At 38.9% G+C, this 12,737-nt stretch overlaps 1 protein-coding gene across 2 annotated transcripts; it reads right to left on the reverse strand.

Annotated features, from left to right (window-relative positions):
• Positions 1 to 801: 801 nt before the first annotated feature.
• LOC149107803 (tetratricopeptide repeat protein 28-like) lies at positions 802 to 11,030 on the reverse strand. 2 transcript variants are annotated; one of them, XM_089295943.1, is made up of 5 exons: positions 10,821 to 11,030; positions 8,043 to 8,117; positions 7,728 to 7,792; positions 2,394 to 5,268; positions 802 to 2,090 (listed from the first exon to the last, which is right to left on the reverse strand). In XM_089295943.1, exon 4 carries the CDS (start codon positions 5,246 to 5,248, stop codon positions 2,396 to 2,398), a length of 2,853 nt encoding a protein of 950 aa, XP_089152069.1. In that variant the 5' UTR covers positions 5,249 to 5,268; positions 7,728 to 7,792; positions 8,043 to 8,117; positions 10,821 to 11,030; the 3' UTR covers positions 802 to 2,090; positions 2,394 to 2,395. The 2 variants fall into 2 exon arrangements, with proteins under 2 accessions (XP_089152069.1, XP_089152068.1); XM_089295942.1 differs by lacking the exons at positions 7,728 to 7,792; positions 8,043 to 8,117; positions 10,821 to 11,030 and adding an exon at positions 6,033 to 6,339.
• Between the last annotated feature and the right edge of the window lie 1,707 nt (positions 11,031 to 12,737).

Below are 12,737 nucleotides of genomic sequence, written 5' to 3' on the forward strand. Positions count from 1 at the left end.
TATAAGTATATAGATTTGTTTGTATTAGAGAGTTGTTTTCGTTATGGGATAGCGTAAAGTCCTACTTAGACAATTTAGGCAGGAGTATGACGCATGTGCTAAAGCAGGTCAGTAATAGAATTCTAGCAGATTACTCCTGGCAGGAGTTTTGATTCTTGGACTTACCGGCCTATTAGAGGAGGTTTTTGTAGTATCCGGAATATTTAGTGACAAATGTTATCAGTAGCAGCCTGTATTTTATGGCAAGGTAGTTATTAAGTAGATCTCAGCGTTCTGTTTCGTTCTTTCTGGGTCGGGATTTTGCCATAAGAACCGTTTCCATGGAAACGGTCATAACACGTGTATTTTTTGTTTTTTGAAAGCACGTCCCGGTGGTCATACAATAAACTACTTACTAACCTAGCTTGTTCGAGCCGTACTGGGGAATATTGGCCTTCGCGCGGTCGTTATTGTATGGACCTCGCTTCGCTCTGTCCGTAATGCAACGACCTTGGGCCATTATTCCCCAGTACGGCTTAAGCAAGCTAGGTTAGTAACAGGTTAATATTTTACATTGTTTCTAAGAAAATATCCTCTTAATTACCGTTGCGGAAAATACAATATAGAAAAATTTATAATTTTTTGTGTGCAAATATACAAGATGCTCAGACACCGCGCGTTAACTCCCGGAAATCATGCACTTGATCCCGGCATGCATTTACTTAGCTGCTGCATATTAGTGAAGGCAAACCAGGAATGCATGGTTTCCAGTCTGGACTACAGCTCTGAACCGATAAGAAAGGGGATAGCGAGTGAACTGTGTGATGTTAAAAATGATCTCACTTTATTTACAAGAGGTACTAGAACACACATCAAAAACTATCTAGTGCTAAAATTAGATTGAATTAAATTTCAAATGCATTAATATAACTATAGAGACAGTAACTACCCTAAAGTCATCATCAGTTCTCGAGGCGCCACTAGGCGCATAGTCTAAAGTAATACAAGATATTTGCCTGAGACAAATTAAATTAAATGGTATTATAAGGAGATCAATATCATTTATCAAGCATTCAAACACAGCTTTCTTAACTGGACTACCTAAACTGAGTGATTGATGCGTTTTGCAAATGAACAGAATCTGCAAACAATCCAATACGCTTCAGCAAAGTACTTTTCCTGCTCAGTTGTGTTTTTGTTTGTTGAGTTCCTGGAGATTAGTAAAAGTCAAAAACTGAGTGACGAAAACACAAAGAGAAAACTCATCCCCACTAACAATTTAAAAAATGGAACTTTTAATATGATACCATAAACGAAAACTTTTTAAAAGTAATGGCGCACTGTTTAAATCGCTAGTCAGAAGTTGTGTCGTGCGCGAGGTGACTCCTAGGTGAAAAACAACTGGAATCAAGCAAACACTTATCTGAAGGAGAAAGCAAATTCTAGGCTTAGTAAGAAGGAAATTTTAATTTTTCATACATTATAATCGCTCGGTAACAGTGGGTCGCGGGAGGGGTGAGTGGGAAACATTCTCAACAGGGACAACTTTTCACCATGTAAGTAGGCCCTAAACTTGCAACCGACACTGAACCACCAGTCGCTTAGCGGCGATAGTGAGTTAAATCGAAGAGATTTAGGCTTAAACAACACTCAGAGAAAATAAATTCTCTCTACTCAATTACCATATAGTTTTGTTAACGTAAGTTCTGAGAATTTAGTGTCACATCAAGACGATTGGTCTATACTCATCACCTGTCTCCCGGACAATGGGTTGATGATCTTTAACTAATGACTACTCACTTTCTGATCTCTAGCTATTACTTTCCTTTCTAGCTCGTTCATAAGACTTGCCACGGAGTTATTTCGTGAAAAACCTAACTCGTCCATTTGATTCAAAATTGTCTGTATTCGAAGGACATCTCACACGGAGAAAAAGTGGCAACGAATTTAAACAGTGTTTATTTGATGCATGTGAGCGCAATCTTAAATTACAACGCTTAAAAGCCTGGAAACGTAGCTGTTACCCTGTGTCTCGGTAAGAACAGGAAAATAATCCTTGGCTACACAGACACTCACGATCAGAGTGCGCACTCAGTTGTTAGAGGTTATTGCTGAAAAGTATCAAACAAAAGCGTCTATAAATCACATTGTTTGTCCAGTTGATAATTTACATGGTTAGCATAAACACTCACGCTTCACTGGCGAGGGCGAGGCTTCGAGAGAACTACCAACAGATCAAATCGTTGCGCGAGTGTTCTAAATCCAAACGATTTCAAGAACCGTTGTTGGCATGTCTAGCAGGATTTGGATCTCGTAACTTATGACATGCAATGGCGACAGTTTCGTTAACGTTTATTAGCTTGCCCCTCCCCTCCCTCCGCCAAAAAAGCGTTTTGTTTCCAAAAAATACTTACCGTTATATCCCAAAGTCAAATGTCACGTTGTCTCCAATCAGCATAAACGGCGCCCAATCGCGAACGTTGTTAAAGCCGTTACCTCTCATCCATTTCATGGCCTGGTGAAGAGATTCACTGGCACTCTGTCCACGAACAAGATGCTCGTAGAAACGACACATTAGCTGCTCTGTTGCTTCGTCACTTATGGCCCATAGAGCCACCAAAACGGACCGTGCACCGGATCCTAAAAACGCTCGAGCGATCCCAACGACTCCTTCGGCTCTAATCTGCCCACGTGCACTATGACAGCAGCTAAGTACCACCAGTTTAGCTCGCAGTTGAACTTTTGCAATGTCAGACATCGTCAATAGGTAATCTTCTTCTTCTGGAAGCCTGTTAGGAGGTCCTACTGGAGAAAGGGCAATTTCTCCTCTTTCGGCATTACCATGGGCTGCAAAATGTATAAGACTCACTGAATGTAGCCCGTCAAGTACCGCCTGCTTTGTTGCCTGCCGTCCCAACAAAGGTTGAACACCTAGCAGTCGTCCAATCCTGGCTGCTTCATTTCCTGCACCGGGTAACCTAGAAACCCACATCTTCGTTCCTTTGTAACGCACCGTACCGACCGCTGGATCCCCCACTATCAGAGCACCAGTCTGACTGTGATAGTATACAGGACTGTCTTGAATGAGCTTGAGAGTCGTCAAAGAAGGAACGATGCGGATTCTGAATTTCTCTGATAAATACCTCCCGCCTTCATCTGTTAACGCTGGAAATGGAACTTGGTTTAAGAAGCGGTCAGGAACAACAATGAGCTCGGGCTCCTCAAGTAGATCAGCTACCGGACGGATTAACGCTCTGTAGTACAAAGAAACGCTCGATTCGGAGTTTTGACTTTCTTCATCTTCTTCCTCTATAAGTCTTAATGCTGCGAGGTTCTCAACGTCACTTAAAGATCGATCTTCGCAATCTTCCTCGGATAAAACAGCAAAGCTCCGAAAGCTTTTTGCGAAGAAATCATGTAACTTGCCAACTGGTCCGGCACCAACTAGTTTCTCATCCACTGTTATTCTTCGGAACTGAATGATTCCTCTTGTCTTAAGAATCCAGAAAGACAGATCATTATTATAATAAGAAATGTACAGACAAGAGGAGTTACTCTCTTTTTTCATAATATTTTCAATACCAATCCACGATTGCGGATCAGCTGAGACTTGGCTTTTAAGAGAATACTGAGTTGCCATCAAGTCTGCCAATGCTCTAGCCCGAGCCAGCTCTAAAACATAAAGTGCATGGTTCGGATTTCCCGAAAAACAAAGGAATTGACTAAGATTCCGGTAGAGAAAATGGCGACCATCTGAAGACGATACCTTAAAATCGTCGTTGTCCCCTAACAAACTTCGTAAAGTTTCGCTTCTGCTCATACTCAAAAACAAACAGTGAAACGCTTCCTGGATCTTGTCTTGGCATAACTTCAGCAGTGAGAGAGTACAAAGAAATTTTAACTCTTTGTCTAAGTCTTCAATATCTCGACTAATTGACAGTGCCTTTTCAAGATAACCTTCAGCCATGATGTATTCACCGAGAGATTGATACAATGCTCCTAAGTTTCCGTAATCTGCTGCTTCTCCTTTTTTGTCACCAATTTGTATTCTAATGGCAAGTGCTTTCTCAAGATATTCTTTGGCTTTGTCATATTCACCAAGAGATGAAAACACAGTTCCTAAGTTTCCGTAATCTGCTGCTTCTCCTTCTTTGTGACCAATTTGTATTCTAATGGCAAGTGCTTTCTCAAGATATTCTTTGGCTTTGTGATATTCACCAAGAGATTTAAACACAGTTCCTAAGTTTCCGTAATCTGCTGCTTCTCCTTTTTTGTGACCAATTTGTATTCTAATGGCAAGTGCTTTCTCAAGATATTCTTTGGCTTTGTGATATTCACCAAGAGATTTAAACACAGTTCCTAAGTTTCCGTAATCTGCTGCTTCTCCTTCTTTGTCACCAATTTGTATTCTAATGGCAAGTGCTTTCTCAAGATATTCTTTGGCTTTGTCATATTCACCAAGAGATGAAAACACAGTTCCTAAGTTTCCGTAATCTGCTGCTTCTCCTTCTTTGTGACCAATTTGTATTCTAATGGCAAGTGCTTTCTCAAGATATTCTTTGGCTTTGTGATATTGACCAAGAGATTTAAACACAGTTCCTAAGTTTCCGTAATCTGCTGCTTCTCCTTCTTTGTCACCAATTTGTATTGTAATGGCAAGTGCTTTCTCAAGATATTCTTTGGCTTTGTCATATTCACCAAGAGATGAAAACACAGTTCCTAAGTTTCCGTAATCTGCTGCTTGTCCTTGTTTGTCACCAATTTGTATTCTAATGGCAAGTGCTTTCTCAAGATATTCTTTGGCTTTGTCATATTTACAAAGAGATAAGAAGAGAGTTCCCAAGTTTCCGTACGAGGTGGCTTCTCCCTCTTTGTCACCCATTTCCTTCATGATTTTTATGGCTTTCTCATAAAGTTCCTTTGCTTCTTTGTATCTATATTGCTGTTCACATATTTTAGCCATTGCTATTGTTAGATTCCTTTCCTCGTCTTTTTTACTACACTTGCGGTAAATTTCAAGAAGTTCCCTGCCGTAGATTAAGGCTTTTGTATAATCAGGGATATGACAATACGCAATGAAAAAAGTTTGATAAATGCTAATGTTGATTAAATTGAAAAGTTTTCCCGCTTTTAGTACTTCGTTATTTAGGCAGATCAAACATTCTTGGCAGACCTCAATGGCCTTTAGACCACGATCAGTGTTGACAAGGAAAGTAGCAACAACCAAGCCAATAGAGATGGCTTGTAAAATGTCTGTTATGATGCCCATGGCGTCCCTTTCTATAGGCCCTGTCAAGCGGATAACAGGAATCAAGATTTGTAGCTATTTCGAGTAATAATATATTTTTGTACGTCTTTCTACCTGGTTGTCTAAGTGGGTAATGGCGAATTCAAAGCTGGGGGTAGTCCTGTTATGGATTTTGTCATAGGGGAGCAGAAATAGTCCCAATCTAAAGAAAAGAAAACTGATGAAGATAAGAGGCCGTTGGTTGAATGCAGTTAGTTGTCTTGGCGTGTGTGAAAACCGTCGTGTTGATCATTTCAGGGCAATGCGTTTTTTTCTTAGAGTTGCATTTGACTTTTTGTTTTTCTTTTTTCTTTTCCAGCAAAAATCACCGTTAAAGTTCAGGCTGCTTACTAGTCTTTTTTTTAGCTAAGTATTGCTGTGACTTTTTATCGATCCCAAAATTATTTTATCAGTGTTGGGTCCTTCAAAATCTCTACTCTAGCCTATTAATAAAAATGTGGCCGAGCAGATTGCGTCCGATCAGTAAAAGAAAATCACACTGAACATAGCCGAGCTCAGTCACATTCATATTTTTTTAAAATATATAATAAAACTATGTATCTGGTGTGCTCTGCTAATTCCAGTTCTGGCTACTCTACTCAAATGACGGTGATAATTTAACTGTTTAACGTTTCCCGTTTTCTCCAATCATTGAGCTCGCGAAAGTCCCCCTTTTTTTCCTCGAAAGTGCAGAGCGACTGTGAACAGTTAACGTGATGATTTCAGTCCAATATGAATAACAAAGCTAAATCTGATTTGCAGTCACCACTTTTGCTGAGTCACTAGAATGGAACAAAAACCAATATGCGCCGACAACGATAATATTTCCTGTAAAAATTGTCAAGTGGGAAAAGTTAAGCAGATTTTTACTCCAAAACAGTACCTCCAAACAAGAATTCGTTTGATTTATTTCTTCGCGTGACTTACAGCACTCAAAAACTGAAGAAAATCAGTCACGCGATTCATGAAAAATCTCTTTCAGTGTAAATTGAAACTATTAAACATCGCTTTCAAATACACGTTATATGTGTATGAAACGGTATCAATCACGAACAGCTTAAAGTTTACAAACTTACCGTGGTCAGTCTCTCGATCCTCGGACGAAATTAAATCAAAAGTGATCGAGACTGAAGAACAAAAACAAATGCAAATTAAATAGTGGAATTAATTACTGTTGGCAAACTGCAATGCCTTTTAAAGCATATTGCGTTGTTGACTATAGTTAATAGACTGAAATGATTATTAAGCCCGACAAAGTTCTTTGTTGTATGGTTTTGTTTTCATTTCGGTCTTGACCATGCTTTAAACACAATAGGTAATTATTTCTGTTTCACAGGCTATATAACTCAACTGAAAAGTTTCGGTTACGTGGTTTATGCCTATTACATATAATCTCAAAACGAAAGACTGTTTACTGTGTGGATCTTCCAACATAAATCGTGGCATCTTTGTTTGCTCTTTTGAAGTTTGTCAAGTTTTAAAACTATATGCCCCTCCACTTACTATAAGTTGATTAATGAATAAAGTTTACATTCCTCGCCTTCCTTTCATAGAAACTAACTGACTTGCTCACAAGACAAATACGACAACTAAAGACGAATGGCTTTTGCCATCGTTCTGTTGTAATTCTTCATATTTGTGATATGCGAGTGCTCATTTCATAAGTTACTTTGCACGATCTCATTGAGTTCCTTCTGCCGCCGTCTTATGGTAACAATATCAATTGACAGAACTAAAAACTTTCTCTTTCTCACAGCAAACAATTGAGTTTGGGATTTATTATCACTGCATGATTGGCTGAAGGTCGTGGCTATCATAATTGAGCTCTATATTATTCTAACTGGTTAAGACACCAGACGATGCAAAGTGAAACTACGAAAACCACTTGATGGGTTCTCGATATCTCGAGGAAACACTGATTATCCTAATACGTCATGCATGGAAGATCTATTTCGAAGTTTCTGGAGTGTCAAAATGTAAACTTGGCAGGATATGAGAGATAAGCTGAAAATCATGGCGGGATGTGGAATGCGAGATGTAGGATTTAGGATAAAAATATCTTGGCCTGAGCAGCATGTGCTCATTTCAACCAGGAAATGCGGGATAAATTTGATATTGAGGGGCGGGATGTGGGATAAAAAACAGCAAATCACAGTTACTCAATGCTTGGAGAAATAAATTTACCTTTCGAAAGTGTTTGGAAACACTAATGAGTTTGTAAAACAGTTTTCCAATCGCGTTTCGGTCACACCAGCGTCATTAACTGTAACTGGTTCAAATTAGTCTTCAATAACATGACGTTAAAGTTAAAAGTAGTTCTTGATTACCGTCGATGCTACTGCAACAAATTCTCTCAGGTTGTTTCTTTGCATTCAAAAATTAGATCGACATCAAACAGTTTACTTAATGATTTCAGTCTAGTATGGATAACAAAGCTATTAAAATAGTGATTTATACTCACTGGTTTTGGTGAGTCGACCACAATGAAACCAAAATGACTACGCGTCAATAACAGGACCTTTTCCTCTGACACGTAGAAGAGGGGGAAAAGTTTAGCAAATTATTTCTGCGCAAACGAAGCTTCCAAACAATTATTCGCGTGACGTAGTGTTCGCGTGACTCACTAATAACTCTTACAAGAAAAAGAAAAGCAGCCACGCGATTCATGCAAACCTCTCCCAGTGTAAATTTAAAGTGTTAAAAATCAGCTATACTTATTATATGCGCACTCAACGCTATCAGTCATGCACAGACAGCTTACAGTTTATAAACTTACCGTGTTCAGTTTCTCGGTCTTCTGATGAAAGTGAAACAAGAGTGATAGAAACTGAAACAACACTGGGGGGTTTTCCTGCAAGACAATAAGAGGTCCAATAGGAAATCAAAACAATTTAAAATTGAAATATGTTTTAAACGTTGAGCAAAACAATTAAATAAAAACATTCGAAAGTATGTTACATTTTGTCTTTCCTATGTGGATTCTTTGTCAAATACTGACCGTTAAGTCTAATAGCTTTCAAAATACATTGAGTGTTTGACCATATCTAATAATCAGTATAATGGTTATCAAGCTAGACAAATTTCTTTGTTGTCTGTTGTTCTTCGCTGTTTGGTTTAACCGTGCATAAAACACTATAGGTGTTAACTCAGTTCTGACTTATTGGTTAACCAACTTAACTGTTTCGCTTAAGTAATTTTAAATGAACTGTTCATGATCGCAAAGCGAAAGATTTTTCACAGTCCTAGACCATCCAGCATAAATCGCATGAATCTCTCGTGAAAGCTGTTTTTGCCATCGATCTGTTGTAAAATATGGAAGACCGTGAATTAACTTTTCATCAGTTTGCACTTTATAATATACATTGTGCGATTTGGGCGAATTCATACTTTCGTTTTCCCATGGTAACAGACATCAGATCTGACAGAGCCAAAAACTTTGTTATCTACTAGAAAGCGGTAGAGCTTGCAGTTAATCCCCTCTTTATGATTGTCGGAACATGGTCGCTATCGTAATCGAGCTATATATTATTCTAACTGGTTAAGATAGAAACCAGACGATGCAAAGTTAGCACTGAAGAGCTGTACTAACCACGGCGAAACTTAGCCTTTCAAAGTGAAACTACGAAAACCGCTTGAGGGAGTTCTAGATATTTCGATGAAACACTGATTATCATACTACATCATGCATGGACGGATGTATGTCGAAGGTTTTAGAGTGTCAAAACATAAGCTTTGCGGGAGGCGAGAAAAGCTGAAAATAAGCAGGCGGGATGTGGCCTGAGCAGCAGGTGATCATTTCAACGAGGAAATTCGAGATAAATTTGATATCGAGGGACTGTGAATGACAAAGCTGAACTTTTTTTGCGTTCGCAGGACGCAGTTCATAATCTTGGGTATACTGTGGTTTCAAGGTGACCTATTTAGACATTTTTTCTTCGAACGTCTGCATTTTCTGCGCCATTTTGAATGACGTCACAGGCCATATGCGCAAAGACTATCACACACCTCAAGGTTTTCGTTGTGGTGTGAGCAAGTCTGAGCATCTAAAGACTACCTCGTGGTTTATAGTTTATTTTGTATGTTCATGAACACGACTTTCAATCGCCGTGGGTTTGGGATGTTTACCGTGGGAACAGCTGTGTTTCATTGGCTGTAGTTTGATGTGGTTAGTGCAGGTTGCACAGGGGCTGGTACGCTTTCGCGAGCTAAAATTTATCGGCCTGAATGTTCGGCGCGGGTTGCCCAATAGAGCGAAGGGAGTCATTGTAATTTCGCTAGCCAACATTTATATGGGCTTGAACTGACTGATGTAGGAAGCATTTCAAAGTTAAGCATATTGTCAGGGATTGTCAGAAACTAAAAAGGACTGTATTGCACTTGCATTGTACTTGAATTGTTAGAAATACACTTGAATAGGGTTAACAGACACCCTGTTGTTGCTTTTTCAAAACCAAAAGTTAGTATACGAACAATACCGGTCAAGAATCGGCTTTTATAACCATTTCGTGAATGCACAGGAAGTCTTATCACATTTTAAGGATCAGTTATGAAATATGATGTGCGTGGCCTCAATTACGGACAACGATGTCGTATTGTGGAGAATTTGCGACAATTCTCTGAGCCAAGACGTTAATTCTCATGCCAAAATTGAAACATGTTACCCAATAAAAAGTGTGCAATTATGAGGTGATGCTTTGGTTGACACAAATGATGTGCTGCAAAGTGTATATAGGGCAAACGACTGATGTGGAGGAAAATCTAGACCCTACAATTTTTGATGTCATTGATTCGATCGTCATTTTATGGGAATTAGAACATGCACGAAACGATACAACGTGACGTAATAGTGGCGCTAACGGTCTAACGTAAGTAGACTAGCTATTATCTAAACATACCAACAAATATACCCCATGTTGCGGGCGGAAACGGGGACGTGGTAGGGATCGGGAGGCAAAAAAAAAAAAAAAAGCCCGTGAAAGAAAGGGAACAGCACCCTATCCCGATGAAGACGCTCGTTTCCAAGAAGCATCCCAGTTTAATTTCCTCAACCCGTAAAATTCAAAAAAGAGAAAAAAGGACGTTACGCACACACAAGTACGCAGTGCGGAGCTATTTTTTCCTTAGACGCGATAATCGCTCCTTCGAATGTTTACGATAAACCAGTTCGCGATTGCAAATGTTTGCTTACATTTGTGCTTAAAGCTTAAAATAATGTACGTTAAAAAAACACTTTTACAATTTAGCTTTGACGCTGAAACCGATTACCAGTTAATGTGAAAATCTTTAGTGCGAAATTAGAAGGCTTGTGTAAATATTTTTGTGAGTCTACGGAAACAGGCGCCGTCACGCAACGTATCAACAAATCGTATTTTATACGGCGGACCTCAAAATAAAAATATATCTGTCTGTAAAACCTCGATTGCTGATGAAAAATGTTGACTTCAGTAATAGCCAGAGGTTGAAAGTCAGCAAGTGAAGTCATTTAAAGTATATATATTAGTGACGGCGTCGAACGCATTTATAATCTTTGATTACTACCGACTACCTTACTCACTAGTTTTGGTGAGTCAACAGAGTGAACCCAAAACTAACACGTCAGCAACAGGACCTGCTCCTCTGAAAATAAGCAAAAGGGAGATATTTTAGCGAATTATTACTACACAAAACGTGCTCCCACGCAGTCATTCGTGCTACTTAATAATTCGCGTGACTCACTATTGGCTATTCACTATTAGTCTCTTCCAGTGTAAACTCTAGATCTTGGGTATGTGCACGCTACTAGTCGCAAATAGCTTACAGTTTATAAACTTACCGTGTTCAGTTTGTCAGTCTTCTGATAAAGGCGGAACCTAAAGTAATAGAAACTGAAACAACACTGAGGGAGTTTCCCTGCAAGACAATAGGAGGCCAAAACAAATTAAAATTGAAATAAGTTTCAAACGTTCGGCAAAACAATCAAATCAAACATTCGAAAGCAAGTTACATTTTTTCTATTTCCATTCCTTGCTAAACAATGACGGTAAAGTCGAATAGCTTTTAGAGAATATTGGGTCTTTGACCATGGCTAATAATCAGCGAAATGGTTATCAAGCTAGACAGAGTTCTTTGTTGTTCGCTCTTTGGCTCAACTGTGCATAAAACACAATAGGTTTTAAACTCAGTTCTGTCTTATGGATTAACGATGCTTTGCTATGTAAAGGCAAACGATGCAGCTTGCAATTAATCATCACTTTATGACTGTCTAAATGTCGTGTCCATCATAATCGAGCTATACATTAATCTAAATGGTTAAGATAAAAACCAGACGATACAAAGTTAACTAGAGCTGTACTTACCAAGGCGGAACTTGCTTTGGAAAGTGACACTACGAAAATCGCTTGAGGGGTTCTAGACATTTCAAGGAAACACGGATCATCATAATACGTCATGCATGGAGGATGTATTTTTAAAGTTTCTGGAGTTTGAAAACATAACCTTGGCGGGATGCGGGAAAAGCTGAAAATCCAGGCAGGATGCGGGATGTGGGATTCGGGATGAAAATATCTCGGCCTGAGAAGCATGTTCTCATTTCAACCAGGAAATGCGGGATAAATTGGATATTGAGGGACGGGATGTGAGGTGAAAAACAGCAATTCACGGCTACTTAGTGACTGAAGAAATACATTTACATTTGTGTCCTATCTGCATTCTTTGTTAAATAGAGACAGTAAAGTCTAATAGCTTTCAAAGTATACTGTGTTTTTAATAATCAGTGACCTGGTTATCAAGCTAGACAAAGTTCTTTGTTCAGTTGTATGTTGTTCGCTCTTCGGCTTAACCATGCATAAAACAAAATAGGCCGATGTTAACTCAGTTCTGTCTTATTGATTAACCAACAGAAATGTTATGCTTATGTAATTAACGCACTGTGTATGATCAAAAAACGAAAGATTGTTGACAATCCTGGACCTTTCAGTATAAATCTTGGCATCTTTGTTTGCTCTTTTGAAGCTTCTTGGGCTTAAAAACCATTCCTGTTTACTATTAAACTCTGTGTCCGCTGATTAATATAATTTACATTCCACGCTGGTTCCTGTCATAGACAGACTGACTTGCTCTGAAGAGAAACAAGGCAACTAATGAAAGCTACTTTTGCCATCATTCTGTTGCAAAATATGGAAGACCGTGAATCAACTTTTCGTCAGTTTTCACTCCATAAAGTACTAAAGCACTACGATTTGATCGATTTCAAACTGTCGTTTTCCCATGGTAACAGACATTAGAAATAACAGAGCCAAAAGCTTTGTTGTTTACTAGCAAACGATGGAACTTGGAATTGATCATCATTTTATGATTGTCTGAATGTCATGGCTATTTTAATCGAGCTATATATTATTCTACCTGGTTAAGATAGAAATCAGACGATGGAAAGTTAGCTAGAGCTGTACTTACCACGGCGGAACTTGCTTTGGGAAGTGAAACTACGTAAACC

Source organism: Orbicella faveolata, unplaced genomic scaffold (assembly GCF_042242905.1).
Source record: "Orbicella faveolata isolate gen_17 unplaced genomic scaffold, um_ofav_v1 contig_26, whole genome shotgun sequence".
Lineage (NCBI taxonomy): Eukaryota > Metazoa > Cnidaria > Anthozoa > Scleractinia > Merulinidae > Orbicella > Orbicella faveolata.

Coding starts and splice junctions, on each gene's coding strand:
- LOC149107803 (XM_089295943.1), bottom strand. CDS start 5,248: ATGGGCATCATAACAGACATTTTACAAGCCATCTCTATTGGCTTGGTT.